General features: G+C 44.7%; 1 protein-coding gene across 1 annotated transcript in view; it reads right to left on the bottom strand.

Moving 5' to 3' along the window:
- Window positions 1–18,529, bottom strand: part of pla2r1 (phospholipase A2 receptor 1) — a 211,650-nt gene extending 193,121 nt beyond the window's left edge. The window contains exon 1 of the mRNA XM_072474555.1: window positions 18,143–18,529. Within this exon, the coding sequence (XP_072330656.1) occupies window positions 18,143–18,257 (115 nt within the window). The 5' untranslated portion in view covers window positions 18,258–18,529. The remainder of the gene's footprint in view (window positions 1–18,142) is intronic.
- Window positions 18,530–19,197: the final 668 nt, after the last annotated feature.

The raw sequence follows: 19,197 nt of genomic DNA, 5'->3' as shown, positions 1-19,197 counted from the left end.
AAGCTAATGATTCGAAACAAACCTGTTGGACTTTAATCTTGTGTTGGAAGACTTTCTTACTGTGCCCACCCCAGTCCAACGCCGGTATCTCCACATGATCACAACCAGTATGACACCTCTGTCACCTTCTTCCGCAATGCAGGCGGACCTCGGAACCCTTGGTCTATCTCTGCAGGCACCCCACACCGCAACGCAGCCCCCCCCCCCCCACCGCACCTCCCCGAGCAAGCACAGAGCAGACAGGCAGGGGTCAGACTATGGCACAGATTGAGGAGCACTGGCGCTCAGCTCTCCGCGGGTTATCACCCCCTGCCTTCGAAAGTGACCCTCAGGCGATGCTGTCACAGTCCCAGCACCCTGGGGTAATGTTACACAGATCCTGGGAGAGTAGGAAAGGGGGGGGGGGAAGAAAGGGGAGATGAGATGGACCAGGCCATGTCCTATGTAAAGCTGCAAGTACGAGGGCCTCCCTGTGCTCTGGGCTTGCTAGACCCTCACCGCTACCGCTTGTCCTGCAACCACCGGCTGGTCCTCTTGTCCTTCCCGGGATCGTCCTCCAGCCCCTGCTGGTCCGGCAACTCCTCCTCCTCGGAGGTGAGCACATTTTCCTCATCCCTCACCTCCAGCATGTCGTCCCGCTGCTGTGCCAGGTTGTGGAGGACTCAGCTGACCCTCCAGGGAGTGTACTGCAGGGCATGACCTAGGCAGTCAAGGCATCGGAAGCGCATTTTAAGCAGTCTGATGCACCGCTGAATGGCAGCTCGGGTAGCCACATGTATCGAGCCTCCGTTTCGGTCTCCGGCCTCCGTACTGGTGTCACTAGCTAGGTCTTCAGCAGTACCCCTTACCCTCCAAGAGCCAGCCGGCCATTCTGGGATGGTCCTCGAAGAGGCCAGGGATGACTGATTGCCCCAGGATGTAGCTGTCACGCACATTCCCTGGGAAGCATGTACACACGCCATGAAGTGCATGTTGTGGTCACACACGAGTTGTATGTTCAGGTAGTGGAACCCCTTCCTGTTGATATAGGGCACTCCCAGCTGGCCTGGTGCGCACAAGGTGAGATGCCTGCAGTCTATCAGCCCTTGGACCTTGAGTATCCTGGCGATGGCAGCGAATCCTGCTGCCCGGGCATCTTGTTGGGCTTGGTCCATGTCAAAGTTGACGTAGTTTTCCGCCCGGGCAAAGAGGGCACCCGTGACCTGCCGGATGCACCTGTGGGACATGGCCTGCAAGATGTCACGTCCCCGTTCAAGCCCTGGAAGGATCCAGAGGCATAAAGGTTCAGGGCTGGGGGGACCTTGACGCTCACAGAGAGCGGGTATCCTCCTCCTTCACATTGCAGGCCTCCGCCCCGGGGTCTCACCCTGGCCTGATGTACGGCTGGATCCTCAGGGTGTGGGGAGGGTCCTGCACATGGGACACCGTCTCGAGCCGCTGCAGACACTGCTGCTGCCTCCGGCTCTGGCATCTGGCCACCCAGTCTACCAGCAGGACCACTAGGGCCTATTCTGCGGGGTCCAAAATACCATCCATACCTGTCAATATCTGTAAGGAATTGGGAGAGGGTGTGAGACTGACAAAGAATGGTGGCTCCCACCCTGGCACCCTCCATTCCCCCATTGATGAGACCCCCCCCCCCCAACCCTCCGCCCTCTGCCATTCCCCAGACCTGGCTGGCCCTGCCCCCTCCCACCCGACTGAAGCAGGCCCTCCCTCACCCACACATAACATTACCTGGACCGGGCGCTGGCCCCCTCCCCACTGCACTCACCCACCCTCCAGCCGTAAACATGTCCCCGGTGCTGCGGCCCATCCTCTGGGCGTTCAGATCTTGGTTGCTCCTTTTGTGTTGTCTCTCTCAGTGTTCGTGTGCAATGTCCAGGCATCACGGTCTGATTGGAATGCTAGGTAATGACTCCCACATGCTACATGGCCCACATACCTATTGGAATCCACTTGGGATGTGTGAAGTGCTCACTTAACCAAGGTAGCCAATTCAGCCTTCAGCCGCGCTTTCGCTCGAGTGGAATGAGGCCAGAGAATCGCACCCAGAGCCAGCAATGCAAGCCTGGATCAAGGTGTGGCTTCAGTTTAAACTAAATATGGTCCAAATGGCACTTTACTTGCTACAATATGTGAAAAATTGAACCGTGACATCACAGCCAGCACATAAGTGATTGGTTGGTGACTGGCAAGTAGTTTCTATTTTAACATTTTTTATTTTCTACTTTCTTTCCTCACATTCTCTCTTGGCGTTGTTGTAAAGTTAACTCAAAAGGTTACGTCATGGCAGGAGATCCCAGACCCGTGTCATGCTGGAATTCAGGAACCCTTCCAGTGTCCCTGACTCCTTCATGTGCAGGAAGTGTGTCCAGCTGCAGCTCCTGTCAGACCACTTGACGGTTCTGGATCTGCAGGTGAATTCACTTCATTACATCCGCGATGCTGAGGAAGTGGTGGACATTCAGTAAGTTGGTCACACCGCAGATAAAAATTACTGAGGAAGATCGGGAATGGGTCATTACCAGACCAGAGGAAGAGTAGGAAGGCATTGCTGGGGTTCCCTGCGGTCATCTCCCTCCAAAATAGATATACCGTTTTGGATACTATTGGGGGAAATGGCTCATCAGGGGAAGGTGGCAGCAGCCAAATTCATGGCACCGTGACTGACTCCGCAGCACAGGAGAGCAGGAAAAAGAGTAGCTGAGATATAGTGATAGGGGATTAAATTGTAAGGGGAATAGACAGGCATTTCTGCGGCCGCAAATGAGACTCCAGGATGGTGTGTTGTCTCCCTGGTGCTAGAGTCAAGGACGTCTCTGAGCGGCTGCAGGGCATTCTGGTGGGGGAAGTTGAACAGCCAGCTGTCATGGTGCAAAAAGGCACTAATGATATAGGTAAAAACGTGATGAGGTCCTACAAGCTGAATTTAAGGAGTTAGGAGTTAAACTAAAAAGCAGGACCTCAAAGGTAGTAATCTCACATTTGCTACCATTGCCACGTGCTAATCAGAGTAGGAATGGCAGGATAGCTAAGATGCATACGTGGCTTGAGGGACATGAAATGAAAATTGAAATGAAATGAAAATCGTTTATTGTCACAAGTAGGCTTCAAATGAAGTTACTGTGAAAAGCCCCTAGTCGCCACATTCCGGCGCCTGTTCGGGGAGGCTGTCACGGGACATTCCCTGGGACATTGGAACCGGTTCTGGGGGAGGTGGGACCAGTACAAGCCGGAGAGTCTGCAACTGAGCAGGATCGGAACCAATGTCCTAGGGGGAGTGTTTGGTAGTGCTATTGGGGAGGGTTTAAACTAAAATGGCAGGGAATGGGAACCAATGCAGGAAGTCAGAGGGAAGTAAAGTTGGGACAGAAACAAAAGGCAGTAAAGGGAAAAGTGGAAGGCAGAGAAACCAAAGGCAAAAATCAAAAAGGGCCACCTTACATCATAATTCTAAAAGGACAATAAATGTCAAAAAACTAAGCCTGAAGGCTCTGTGTTTCAATGCAAGGAACATTTGTAATAAGGTTGATGAATTAACTACGCTGACAATCATTAACAGATATGATGTAATTGGGGTCATGGAGCCTGGCTCCAGAGTGACCAAGGATGGGAAGTCAAGGGGTATTCAGTAGTCAGGAAAGATAGAAGGAAAGGAAGGGAAGTGGGGTAGTGTTGCTGGTTAAAGAGATTAACACAATAGTAAAGAAGGACATTAACCTGGACGATGTGGAATCTGTGTGGGTGGACCTGGGAACACCAAAGGGCAAAGAACGTGAGAGGGAGTTGTGTACAGACCACCAAAAAGTAGTTGTGAAGTTGGGGGTGGCATCAAACAGGAAACAAGACATGCCAGGTAGCAATGCGATGGAGCAGGATTTCCTGGAATGTATAAGAGATGGTTTTCTCAACCAATACGTCGAGGAGCCAACGAGAGAGCAAACCATCCTAGACTGTGTATTGTGCAATGAGAGAGGATTAATTAGCAATGTTGTGGTGCGAGATCCTTTAGGTTGGAGTGACCATAATATGGTAGAATTCCTCATTAAGATGGAGAGTGACACAGTTAAGTCTGTGACAAAAGTCCTGAACTTAAAGAAAGCTAACTTTGATGGTATAAGAGCTGCATTGGCTAGGATAAGCTGGCAAAGCAACCTTAAAGGGTTGACGGTGGACAGGCAATGGCAGACATTTAAAGAACACATGGATGAACTTCAACAATTGTACATCCCTGTCTGGCACAAGAATAAGATGGGGAAGTTGGCTCAACCATGGCTAACAAGAGAAATCAGGGATAGTGTTAAAGCCAAAGAGGAAGCATATACATTGGTCAGAAAAAGCAGCAAGCCTGAGGATTGGGAGAAATATTAAATTCAGCAGAAGGGACAAAGGGTTTAATTAGGAAGCATAAAAACTGACTGTAAAGGCTTCTATAGATATGTGAAGAGAAAAAGACTAGTGAAGACAAATGTAGGTCCCTTACAGTTAGAATCAGGTAAATTCATAATGGGCAACAAAGATATGGCAGATCAGTTGAACAAATACTTTGGATCTGTCTTCAATAAGGAGGGTACAAATAACCTTCCGGAAATACGAGGGGACAGAGGATCTAGCATGAAGGAGGAACTGAAGGAAATCCTTATTAGTCAGGAAATTGTATTGGGGAAATTGTTGGGATTAAAACCCGCTAAGTCCCAAGGGCCTGAAGTGTCCCTAGAAATAGTGGATGCCTTGGTGATCATTTTACAGCACTCTATAGACTCTGGAAGAGTCCCAATAGATTGGAGGGTAGCTAATGTAGTCCCATGTTTTTTAAAAAGAGGGAGAGAGAAACCGGGGAATTATAGACCAGTTAGCCTGACATCGGTGGTGGGGAAAATGCGAGAGTCAATTATTAAGGATGAAATAACTGAGCATTTGGAAAGCGGGGACAGGATCGGTCCAAGTCAGCATGGATTCACTAAAAGGAAATCATGCTTGACAAATCTTCTGGAATTTTTGAGGATGTGACCAGTAGAGTGGACAAGGGTGAACCAGTAGGTGTTGTGTATCTAGACTTTCAAAAGGCTTTTGACAAGGTCCCACACAAGAGATTCGTGAGCAAAATTAAAGCTCATGGTATTGGGGATAATGTATTGACATGGATAGAGAACTGGTTGGTAGACAGGAAGCAGAGAGTGGGAATAAACGGGTCCTTTTCTGAGTGACAGGCAGTGACTAGTGGGATACCTTAGGGTTCAGTGCTGGGACCCCAGCTATTCACAATATACATTAATGATTTGGACAAAGGAATAGCATGCAAAATCTCCAAATTTGCAGATGACACTAATCTGGGTGGCAGTGTGTGCTGTGAGGACGATGCAAAGAGGCTGCAGGGTGATTTGGACAGGCAGGCTGAGTGGACAAATACTTGGCAAATGCAATATAATGTGGGTAAATGTGACGTTATCTACTTTGGTGGTAAAAACAGGAAGGCAGATTATCTGAATGGCAGCAGTTTAGGCTGAATTTGCATGATCAACCATGATCATATTGAATGGTGGTGCAGGCTCGAAGGGCCGAATGGCCTATTCCTGCACCTATTTTCTATGTTTCTACATAACGTGGAGCCAATTTAAGCAACTGTAAAGAGGTAATACTTTAATGCTTTATCATGTGCTGTACTTGAAGTATTGGCTTTTATTTCGGTTTATCAAGAAAAGTAACAGGGAATTTGCCATGAGTAATGATACAATTATGAAGTCTATAAAGTCTATAAGATTGTTATATTTTGGAACTATAGCTTAAATTTAGGGTAAAGGAAGGGGATCAGGTGACCTGTTCTGCAGTTGCCTGATGTGGTAATATGCATCACTGTAAATACACAAGGGGTTAATGTAAATACACTACGACTAAGTAAACACTAGAGGGAGCACCAGAGACGTCATGACATGCAGACATACAGCTAATGAACACATAGAATAGGACACGTCCAATGGGCAGTCAAGGCACCCAGAGGTGACATTCCCACAAGGGGGCATTAGGACAGGGGCAGATCAGAAGCATCACACCCACCACGTGGCTTAGAGCAGACGGGTTAGTTAGACTGAGTTACTATAGCAAGATTAGCAGGAGGGTCGAACTCAGAGATCTGAGCTAATGGTTGAATAAATCACATTGAACTTATTTCAAAGTCTGGAGTATCTTTTGGTCAAAGCTGCATCGAGTTGCAGCATGTGTTATCCCAGAGTACATAACACATCATGGTACCAGGAGTGCCTGTTGAATCTATATGGTTCAACTCAGCAAGACCCGTGACTGCCAGCAACAGCACCCAGGCAAGATGATCGAGATTCTGGTTCCTCAGCAGCTCAGGTACCACGGCAATCTCAGTGCCAACTGGCGTGCATTCAAGCAGAGATTTACATGGTAGTATCCGACCTAGATGGCGTGGCTGTTGCTGAGAAGATAGATCTTCTACTCACCATTGCGGGTGAAAGTGCAACAGAAATCTTCAACTCCTTCAAGTACACCAAAGGGCAGGACAAGAGTGACTTCCAGACAGTCCTGGACAAGTCCTACGAGGTGAACACAACAGAACTCGGTAAAACTGGTGCCTATACTCACCACGTGGCAAAGGTAGGCTTGCAGCAGATGCAAACGGCAATTTTGATTGGCAGCCATCTTACGCAAGGAGCCGCACATGCGCAGTTCCCGAGAAGACGCGAACCGGATAAACAGTGTTTTGTGCATGCGCGAGAAGCCGCGCATGCGCAGTTGCAAAAAGAGCGCACAGTGAAGGAAAAGCGATCTGCACATGCGCAATCCATTCCTACGCTTTACGTCACAAGCGTCATGACGTCAGATGCCCTGGACCATGCCCATTTAAAGGGGAGATGTCGGAAAATAGTGAAAAAAAAAGTAAAGCCAGAAAACACAATTCTTTCATCTGGAACGACAGCACAATGCTTGAACTTCGACCAGTAGCTGAAAACAACCTCCTCAGAACCCTGCAACAAGCAGTTAGCACCACCCTAAGAGATGATTTAGTCCTTGAAGACTGCGACTCAGACGATGATTTCATCATTGGACGTGGCGACCTCAGTACCAAATCCGAACCGCAACGAGATGTGTTGTACATTGAAGCATCCAACACAGTCATGGATGAGTTCTTCGGATTTGAGGATCCTCAGCCCAGCACAGACGACATCCCGACCCATGTGTACAGGATTCTGCTGTGGCCTGATGCCAAGAGACAGAGAGCGGTACAAGCCCACAGAGAGCGGCCTGACACCAAGAGAGTGGTCCATGCACCACGAAGAGTCACCGACTCTGCACAGAAAGCGATGACAAACTCCACAGCGAGACCACTGCACGTCTCCAAACAGAGAACACAGAAAGACTCCACAGCGAGATCACTGCATGATTCCACACAGGGAACAATGCCAGACACCACAGAGAGAGCAATACAAGCCTCCACAGCGAGTTCGTTGACAGACTCCACAACGGGAGCAACTCAAGACTCCAAAGCGCAGTCCATGCATGAACAAGACCATGAAGATCTATCCACCTTATCTGAGCAACCAGCAGCAGACGATGCAAGTGAACAACAGAAACACTATGACAATCTACCCAGATTACTTGAGCCACCAGAAGAAGACTCGGACAGTCTACCCAACTCATCTAACCAACAAGACACTGAAGATCTACCCACTGTATGTGAGACAAGTGACGAAGGCATCACAATTCCCACACAAGATGTGCAACATCACAGTGAGACTGACAGATCTCAGCTCGTATGCACAGAGGCACTCGACAATCCAAGTGAAACTACTCGTGAGTCCAGTGCGACGTCAATTGAAACCTCATCCACTCGAGCCTCTCCACAAGAAAATGAAATCGTGTACATTTTGACTCCAGACGATGAGCATCAAGAAACCAAAGATGATTCAAGTGAACCTGAAATGACTCCGAAAGAGGACCAATTTGACCATTTGCACACCTCCTGATGACTTCTTGGTTCCTTAAGCACAGGGACACTGACGGCGTTCACAAGGAAATGACAACATCAACATCGACACTTCAATAACAAAACAAGAAAGCCACTCGACCGTATAAATTTATGAACTTTGGACTCATAACTATTCTTTTATCTTGTATCATCACAATCATCATAACTTGTACATGTCATCACTTATTTACCTGTTTTTGTTCAATTTTTCTTTAACACTGTACAGAAAATATGTAACAAGAAAAAAGGGGGGATGTGGTGATATGCATCACTGTAAATACACAAGGGGTTAATGTAAATACACTATGACTAAGTAAACACTAGAGGGAGCACCAGAGACGTCATGATATGCAGACATACAGCTAATGAACACATAGAATAGGACACGACCATGGGCAGTCAAGACACCCAGAGGTGACACTACTACAAGGGGGCATTACACAACCCATATATAAGGACAGGGCACACATGCTCTGTCTCTTTCCACAGGCAACACTTAGAGAGTAGGACAGGGGCAGATCAGAAGCATCACACCCACCACGTGGCTTAGAGCAGACTGGTTAGTTAGACTGAGTTACTATAGCAAGATTAGCAGGAGAATCGAAATCAGAGAACTGTGCTAATGGTTCAATAAATCACATTGAACTTACTTCAAAGTCTAGAGTATCTTTTGGTCAAAGCTGCATCGGGTTGCCGCCTGTGTTATCCCAGAGTACATAACACATCACCTGACAGTAAACCAAGGTGGTTTGATTGTTAGAGATCAAAGGAAGGCTTACATTGTACCACCCTCCGAGTAAAACAAAGTATTGCTAACAAAAAAAAGACATACATTTGAAGTTTTTCTTCTTGTCCTCATGAAGACAGAATCGGAAAAACATCAAGTCTCAAAGGGAACAACAATTCATAACTGTATAAGAAGATGGTGCTGATTGGTTGGTAGAAGCATTGCCATGGGGAATGCATCTCTGAACAGTTAGCTGTGAATCATCTTGTCTAAATTTAAACCAGGCAAGTTGGCTCGGATTGTCACGGTATTACCAGAGGGAATGATCCAGGGAGATGTCCAGGGAATGGGTGACACCTCCCCAAGATTTTGTTTCATTGAAGAAGGCACATTTTTTGGACATGTTCTTTCTGTTTGCAAAGGACTCTACAGAGATTGTAACTATAATTATGGCAGCTTGTGGTCATTCGCACATAAGAAACAATAGTTGTTCTTTAGATCCTGGGCCTCGGGATCAAATTCAATAATATTGCAATATCGGTTTAACACGATTTAAAAAAGTCTACCAAAAGAAACTTCATGGAAAAATGGGCACAACAAACTACAAGCTAGCTAGATGAGCTTCTAAACTTTGAAATGATCATCCTAAAAATGTGTTTAATGAAAACATCCAAAGTAAAGAACTTGTTATTTATTTAATAATGTATAAACCAATCTCTATACATTGCAGTTAGAGAAAGGAATAAAAGTGACTCTTCTGTGCCAGATCTCAGGTTCTCCTTTGACTCCCTTAATCACTGAAAACATATCGTCTTCTTATCAACATTCTAACACCAGCAATTTCAGTCACACTTCAGTGTGAATTAGGGAACTGAGTGGAATACATTTCCATAAAAAAGTGTTTTCTCTTTCTCCTATCTAACAATAGCTCTCCTCCTTACCGCCTCCCCAACCCACCCCCAGCATAAATCCGAATTGTCCAAACAAAGCATTGCATTTTTGGTGAGAATATTTATTTGAATGCATGGAGAAAAATAAATAATATTTTTGCTTTCTTCCCCTATTTCCTGCCCGAGCAGAATGTATAGCATTTCCTGGTTTAGACAGAACAGATGACCTGCCCAGGATTACCCATTCGGAGAAAGAATCCGGGCCTGGAGTTTCCCCCATTGTTACAATCTGGAAGTTAGACCCCAAATTGTGCCAAATACTGTACCCGTTTTGCTGGTGTTAAGTTAGCCCCTCGTAATCTAATGTGAATAAAGTACAACTTTAAAAACAGGTTTAAATCTGCATAGCAGTTCAAAGGTAACTGGAATATAAACAATGGACTATAAAAGTCACGAGGTCTGGTCTCGCCTCAGAGTCTGCAGTACTGTTCAGCAACAGCATTGAACTGTTGATGCTGTAGCTGAAAGAGCCAATCCAGCAGTTGACTGCTGTACTGGAATATCTGGCAGAGCCCCAGTCAGGATACAATGATGGAATTAACACAACTGTTACTTTGGTGGAGGTTCAGAAAGCGCTGCAGGTTGTAGTGTCAAACAGGAGGGGGCGATGAGGCAAGTGGCTTTCATGCTCTTGCTGAGGACTCCAAAAATATCAAGGCTGTCATTATTCCCCTTATCTGGATGCTGGATAGTAGTTCAAAGAAGCAAATGGCTGCTGCTTCCACCTCTCTGGGCAATAGCAATATGCAGCATGTTGCCAACTGGCACACAATAGGCTGCATGAGGCAATTCCGAATATTCATCCTTTCCCACAAATTCAAGAGTTTATATTTCCTGAATTCAGGATTACAACTATTAGAAAGTTTGATTAGTTTTTATTCTTCAAATTTCTAAACAGTTTTGTGTTCAAAAAATAATTGCTTAAATGGTTTCTTAAAAGTATTTCTTAGCGAAAAATGTAACAGATGTAAGATTTTCATTGTTAGGATACTGGACAAGAACCCCAAACAATTCTTTTTTAATTTGTAAAACTGTGAGGAAAGGATATTTCACCCCAGAAGTGATGAGTCTGACCAATAAGTACCTTCTGTGTTAAAACAAAATTTAATTTAAACACAATGAACCACATTAACATCAAAGAAAATAGCTTCATAATTATCAGTTAAACAGTTCTTAAACATAAGGAAAAACTTCAATTTACTATCTATACCTGCTTCTGACTCCAAGTAAGCAACCTAATACAGTTGAAATGCCACTTATTAATAAAGTTGACAAAACAGGCTTACTTATTCAGTTGTGCAGACCTTTGGAGAAAGTCCCTTTCAAGAGCAGATTCAGTACTCTTCTGCTCAACCTTGCAGCATTTGGTAAAACTGCAGTTCAACTTAAAATCCCTTTGCCTAGTCATACTCAAAACCTCTGGCAAACTACAAAACTACAGACAGACCTGGTTCCTCCCATTAATTACATAATCTGTATACCACTAAGTTCCATGACCTGCTTAGCTAAACACCACTCCCCCGTAAATTATCTACTCTCCAGGGAATCTCCAGCAATCATAATACTGAATTATAGACTCCCTACAGTCCCGGAGACGGCCATTTGGCCCATTTTGCACCAACCCTCTGAGCACCCCACCCAGGCCCATGTCCCTGCTGCCCCTCCGAACACTTTGGACACTGTTCCATTAGCTCTCTATATATAACCAAGTAAATGGTTAGAATCAACCAATACCTCACCTTTTACGACTTCTTAATATAGCTTTAGCAGACACACAGTCTGGATACCTTAACCTAGGTTCTTTAATAATATTACTGAAACAAATATGTACCGTAACTCAGGCTTTTAAAAATCTTACTGCAACAGATTTAAAATACAATATATATATATATATATAAATCAATTTTCATGTTAACATTATGAATAAACTTTATTTGAATTTGAGGAGTGATGTGTACAATGTTCCCACTATTTTTGTTTGCTGTGCATCACCAATTCATTTCAATGTGCAGCATTTTGCATGGCAACGCACAAATTTCATCTTCAATGAGGCAACTTGGGAACAGCCCATGTAGTATCTGCCTGATTGCTATGCATCCATACATGTGCACAAAATAGAGAGAACATTGGCTGTATCCGAGTATTGTTCTGGTTGCAATATGACTCTGTGGCTCGAGTGCTCATTGGATAAAGATTTGTGCCCTGCCCCTTCAAAGACATATCTCCTGCAGACATTACACATCCCTTTGTATCAGTTCAATAGCTTGTACCTGTATTAGCTCCTCTCTCTCAGCATGTCAAATGCCAGACCTTAAGTCATGGCAAAGTTGTACAGGGCACAGCTTTCAAACCTTGTTTCTCGCTCTGTATTAAAGTATATCCCAGACCTTTCAAAGCACATGAAATAACTGTTCATTACCTCAATGGTTCTCGCAATGATCTGCCTGCAGTATACACGCACTTCATTATGCCTCTCTCCCACTTTGGCGATGTGAATGCAAAAGAGCATCTTCAGGACAGATGTTAAGCTTACTCAGCAATTATCCATCGTTCCACCCGCCCTTCCTCCTGAAGTGTGTGTGTTTTGTTATTGAGTAATGCACTGTGCAAACACCAGGACAGGTACACAAAGGCTGAGCTGCATGTTAACATGCAAGATGCTCAGCCAGGTTTCTCAAACTATGAGGAAGTGGTAGTCCTTTCAGGTTAGCTAGCTTTTGTTAAGAATGTGGCGTTTTATCAGATGAAAGTTTTGGGGAGAGAGAGAGCGGAGATGAATTGCTGGTAATCTAAGGAATTCGGAACATTCTTCCTGATGTGACAGAGTGGGGAAGAACCGAAGTGCGCCTTCCTGCTGGTATTTGGTTTGTGACTTCTCTGTACAGTGAGAAAAGCAACTTTTGATGGTCACTCAGCATTATGACTGGGTGAAATGGGGAGTGGCAAACTCATTGCAAGATTGCCTCTCTACTGAAGGACAGGTCTGAGGCGTTCAAGTCAGACAACCCTGATCTATACAAGAAATCCAGGTACGACCTCCGCAAAGCCATCCGAGATGCTAAGAGAGAATATTAGACCAAGCTAGAGTCACAGACTAGTGTTACAGAACCTTGGTGGTTGTGGCAAGGCCTAAACAACATAACGGGCTACAAAGCAAAGCCGAGCAGTATCTCCGGCAGCAGCGTACCCCTCCCCGATGAACTCAATGCATTCTATGCTCGGTTCGAGCAGGGGAGCAACGATCCACTGTCGAGTGCCCCATCAGCCCATAACACACCCATACCCACCGTCACAGCTTCCGAAGTCAGATGGGCCTTCCTGAAAGTGAACCCTTGGAAGGCAACGGTTCCGGACCAGATCCCTGGTCGTGCCCTCTGAGCCTGCGCGGACCAGCTGGCAGATGTGTTCGTAGACATCTTTTACCAGTCCCTACTCCGCTCCGAGGTCTCCACCTGCTTCAAGAAGACCACCATCATACCGGTGGCAAAGAAGTACCAGGCAACGTGCCTCAATAACTACCCTCCGGTAGCCCTGACTTCTATCATAATGAAGTGCTTCGAGGGGTTGGTCATGAAACGCATCACCTCCATACTCCCAGAACGCCTTGATCCACTGCAATTTGCATACCTCCACAACCGGTCCGCAGCAGACGCCATCTCCCTGGCCCTACACACATCCCTAGAGCATCTCGACAAGAAGGACTCCTACATCAGACTCTTATTTATTGACTACAGCTCTGCCTTCAGTACCATAATCCCAGCCAAGCTCATGTCAACATTCCAACACCTAGGACTTGGCTCCTCATTCTGCAACTGGATCCTCGACTTTCTGACCCACAGACCACAATCAGTAAGAATAAACAACTACACCTGCTCCACAATAGTCCTCAATACCGGGGCCCCGCAAGGCTGTGTACTTAGCCCCCCTACTATACTCCCTGTACACATGACTACGTGGAAAAATTTGGTTCCAACTCCATCTCCAAGTTTGCTGACGATACAACCAGTGGGCCAGATCTCGAATAACGATGAGTCAGAATACAGGAAGGAGATAGAGAACCTAGTGGAATGGTGCAGCAACAACAATCTATCCCTCAATGCCAGCAAAACTAAAGAGCTGGTCATTGACTTCAGGAAGTACTACATACAACACTGTCGGCATCAACGGGGCTGAGGTGGAGATGGTTAGCAGTTTCAAATTCCTACAGGTACACATCTCCAGAAATCTGTCCTGGTCCACCCACGTCAATGCTACCACCAAGAAAGCACAACAGTGCCTATACTTCCTCAGGAAACTAAGGAAATTTGACATGTCCACGTTAACTCTTACCAACTTTTACAGATGCATCATAGAAAGCATCTTATCTGGCTGCATCACAGCCTGATATGGCAGCTGCTCGGCTCAAGACCGCAAGAAACTTCAGAGAGTTGTGAACACAGCCCAGTCCATCCATTGACTCTATCTACATTTCCCGCTGCCTGGGGAAAGCGGACAGCATAATCAAAGACCCCTCCCACCCGGCTTACTCACTCTTCCAACTTCTTCCATCGGGCAGGAGATACAAAAGTCTGAGAACATGCACAAACAGACTCGAAAACAGCTTCTTCCCCACTGTTATCAGACTCCTAAATGACCCTCTTATGGACTGACCTCATTAACACTACACCCCTGTATGCTTCACCCAATGCCGGTGTTTATGTAGTTACATTGTGTACCTTGTGTTGCCATATAATGTATTTTCTTTTCTTTTCTCTTCATGTACTTAATGATCTGTTGAGCTGCTCGCAGAAAAATACTTTTCACTGTACCTCGGTACACATGACAATAAACAAATCCATTGGAAGCTAGGAGTGATGTTAGGCTGGTTCTTGTGGCAACTGTTATTTGGCTGAGAGCAGGACATAAAATATAAATCTGGCATGTGTTTTTTGTTGCGATAAAAGGGGATATCTTTTCTGTTATTGTGTATTAATTGCTTATTAAATAGTGTTTAGTCATTACTGCTTTTAGTTTGTTTGTTACAGTAAGCACCTCAGAACTTGAAATCTTGTCACGTGATCCGTTCTGTCAGTCACTAGGAATTCGAATATCTCTTAAAAAAGTTACTGGTGTCTACAAGAATCATAGCGTTATGTAGGTACTGAAGGAGAACCTTTAACATCAGGTATGTCCCATCATTTCTTCCGAGTAGTTTGGACAAGCCAGCAGTTCCATAGAACCTTAGTGCTCTCTGTTTTTGATCCACCACAGACATTCCAAATATAACTAATGGTCCAACCCTATGGAACAGGGTGTAATCATCTGTCTAATGCTGTCCTTTGAATAATCTGGCAAAGGCTCCCTGTAAATGCCTAGAATGATCCATTGTTAAGGTTCTGCATGATCCGAGTTAAGGCTTCAAGAAAATCAGAGAAAATCACAGAGACTGCCAGACATCTTCAGCTCCTCAGACATCTTTTGGAATATCATTCAAAATCTGTATACTCTCTTACTTACACATCTGAAATGTGGTGTTGGCTTCTTCTGTGGTACTTCACTCTTTGGGCTTCTTGTCTATGTCTTGCTCACTTCTCAGTTACAAAGTAAAGTGGAAGTTGAGTCATCAAAAGAGACATCTTGTGATTTTATTTCCAAAATTGCCTGTAAACTTTCGTTTAGTGTCAGCAAAAGATGATGGAGGCTTCAATTCTCTCTTGGTCAGCTGATCTACACTTGCTTCAAGTGACCATAGGTGCTTGCAAACAGATTTTCGGGTGCACAATGCAAAGAGACCCCACTCAAGAGAAGCACAATTGGAGGATACTCGCATCCAAGAGTTGATGGTGTTCCAAGGTATGTGGGTGGACATTCATTCAGATGAAGGGTTTGACACATTTGTATAAAAGATCAATGGGCTTTGTCATATTGTGGTTACACGGGTAACTCATTTAAGCTCAATGTTCCAAAATCTTCAATCATGTAATTTGCATCTATAGACAGACGTGCAACTTGACCAGAAATGCATAGGAAACTCAGGACCCCAGCATTGAATTGGTTTCTTCCCTTGTTTGCACAATCAAGACGGGAGACATTCAGTTTTATACTATCTGGTTCTGTAAATTTAAAGTTAGTAAACAGTGAGATTTTCACACAGTTGATATGTTCTTGAAGTATAAGGAGTTAGATTCAAATCAGATATGCACTTGACTAAAAGGATATCATTGTTGTCACAAATTGTATTTTCTTTATTCATTTGAGATGGACTTTCATTTTCTGCATGAAGTTAAATAGTAAAATTGCTCGATTTGTGGGAGCCACATTATGTAATTTGTAGGTGTTAAACTAAGAATTTCAATATATAGCATGGGGAAAGGGACATTGTAGTTCTTATAAGCAGTGATGATGCCTTACCAGTTTTTGACAAGTCGATAGGGCACAGGATTTACAGATTTACAGTTAACAGGTATCATGATATGCTGCGTACCCGAACTTGAACTCCAAAGACAAGCTCTGTCAATGCTTACATAAAAATACAGCACTCAACTCTTTGGCGAGTAAATTTGTTTGAGAAGTACATGGTGCTTGAATTTACAAATCCAAGTTTTCAAACAGGGCTTGGTAAATTGTACAGGAGTTGCAGTCTAACACGACAAGCCAAAATTGTGAGAAACAGTCTCTGTATTACCGATCAGGAAACAAACTGACTTTGGAAATAAAGCCACTTTTGCAAAATGAAAACTGCTTTACAACAATGCAAAAGCAGCAATTTAACAGAACCTTTGGTATTCTGTTTTTCTGATTCAGCTCTTTGAAAACTTTTGATATCATTTTCAAGTTCAATGATCAAAGCTAAACAAACCAATCCTAGCAATTTTGTCCAGATGTCAATATTCTATTTGTCTCGCAGTTTCACAAGAACATTTACAATATTCAGCTAATAACTAAAGTCCCGTAACGTGTTACCTAACAACATTGAATAGGTTGTATGATTTCATAGAATTTCATAGAATTTACAGTGCAGAAGGAGGCCATTCAGCCCATCGAGTCTGCACCGGCTCTTGGAAAGAGCACCCTACCCAAGGTCAACACCTCCACCCTATCCCCATAACCCAGTAACTCCACCCAACACTCAGGGCAATTTTGGACACTAAGGGCAATTTTATCATGGCCAATCCACCTAACCTGCACATCTTTGGACTGTGGGAGGAAACCGGAGTACCCGGAGGAAACCCACGCACACACGGGGAGGATGTGCAGACTCCGCACAGACAGTGACCCAAGCCGGAATCGAACCTGGGACCCTGGAGCTGTGAAGCAATTGTGCTATCCACAATGCTACCGTGCTGCCCTGATTCTAAACATTCTAAAGAGCAGTTACACCACCTGATTGGAGTGGATTAAAAAAGCCCACTACTCAGGGGAGCTGAGGAGGGGCAATAAATGTTGGTTTTCCCAGTGATGCCCACATTCCAAGAATGATTCGCCCCCCCCTTATTTTGCCATTAAATTACAATCAAATAATACGCTAAACACTGCTTTCAATTTTACTTAATTGAATAATAATTTCATGTGGTTAGCTGCCTCAGATTAGAGTACATTTCTGTTGCGTGCCCTTAGGCATGAAATTATAAAAGGTTTTTTTTTGGGGGGGGGGGGGGATGTTGAAGGAAAAATGTCTCAAAATATATTTTAAATATTCAATGTAAAAATCAGTATCTGCGTGTGAAACGCAGCATATATAAAATATTTTAGAATTTTTGCTTTTCCAAACCTATAAAATATAAAACTAGTCTGTTTAGTTGAAAATTGTCCATACCTTTGGTGTTAATATCAATTTACATTATAAGAAAATGGAGATAGATTAAGAGCAAAGGAAAACTTTTATACACAATTCAAATAAACTTTTAGTGAATTCATGTGCAGCTCACAGTTGAAGTGCAATCCCTGCCGAATTGTCCTGGAAGGGCCAAAGGGAGACAAGTCAATGATCACGAAGTGACCTTAAACGGGATATACATGAAGTGATTAAATAATCCCTACATAGGAACTCTACACAAATATCCGACACCAACTTATTTTTGTTACCTGCACATGGCAAAGACATGTACAAATTAATAGTAATAAAAACAGTTAACTAACGAATCGGCGGGCACGGGGATCAAACTGTCCTCGACCATGTTTCACCAAAGGACATGCTGAAAAAAAACTGTTAGTCAAACCCCAAACAACCAACTTGACCGCGCGTAAGCTTAAGGCAGTTTATCAATGGATGGGGAAGGGAAGCTCCTCGCGTTTCTTTTTTTTGTTGTTCCCATTTTAATTACTTCAGGCAAATCTCTCGCAATATGCAAGTAATTACAACTGAAGTTCACTCTTTAAATACCACACGTTCACTGAAGAATTGCAATGATTCAGGGAGCCGCGCCGCCCGGCTGCTGCCGCTTCTGTTTCTCCCCAAGCCCGCCCGCCCGAGGACCCCCGGGCTCCACTTACTCAACAACTTGGACAGCTGGCTGGTATTCAGGGTCGCGGCGGTTCCGTGTGCTTCCTGCGAGGAGGCTTCAATGCAGTAGGACCACAGGAACACCCATTGCATGAAGCGAGCCATTACTGGGCCGTGCAGCTGAGATCCTTTCCCTCAGAGGGACGGTGTGAAGATGCCGCGTCTTCCACCAGCACAACCCAATCGAGTGAGGCTCCGGAGGTCCACCAGCCTTCTCCCCCTGACCGCGGCACGTCACCGCTCCTGGTGTGGCACAACCACGTTACCGCCTCAATATACTATTAACACGCCCTCTCAGAGTTATTCTCATCAACGCCTTTCTGTCACACAAAGTTTACGATCCGTCTGATTTCTCTCAAAAGTACTTGCACTGTTAAATATAAACTGCTATCTTTAGCTCTCCTTCAATATGACGGCAGATTCGTGAAGCCTCCCTCCACTTAACTTTCAAAACATTTATATAAAAACAAAATACTGCGAATACTGGAAACCTGAAATCAAAACAAAGCGCTGAGAGACCTCAGCAGGTCCGGCAGCATCTGTGGTAACAAGTCACAAAGCTAACGTTTGGACTCCAGTTTGACTTCTTCTCCGGAATAGGAAGGAGTCAAGTCTGGAGAGAGCAAAAAGCATGGGGTGTAAATTTCAACAACAAATAAACTTAACTGGGGCAGAAATAAAGAATGCTATGGTGTTGAAAGTAGGCAGTCTTTGCGGTGGACAAAATAGGAGACAATGCTGAGAGTTAAATGCTGTGTACACAGGCTGCAACTGGATGCATCTTAGGTCAGAATGATACTCCAGACCTTGAAGTTAGTTCAATCAGGTCTATTGAACTAATAGCACAGTTCTCTGTGAGTTTGACTCTCTGCTAACTTAAGTGTGGTTACTCTGTCTGACAGAACCAGACTAGCTCTGAGCCACGTGGTGGAGGTATGAGATTGTAACAACACCCTTGACTGACTCTCTTGATGTTCATCAGTGGAAAGAGGCAGAGTGTGAGTGCCTCGTGCCTTTTATAGTCAGATCCCACCCCTGAGTGTCC

Source organism: Scyliorhinus torazame, chromosome 2, assembly GCF_047496885.1.
Source record: "Scyliorhinus torazame isolate Kashiwa2021f chromosome 2, sScyTor2.1, whole genome shotgun sequence".
Classification (NCBI taxonomy): Eukaryota; Metazoa; Chordata; class Chondrichthyes; order Carcharhiniformes; family Scyliorhinidae; genus Scyliorhinus; species Scyliorhinus torazame.
Note: the sequence above shows the minus strand (reverse complement) of the source record. Positions and strands in the feature narration are given on the sequence as shown.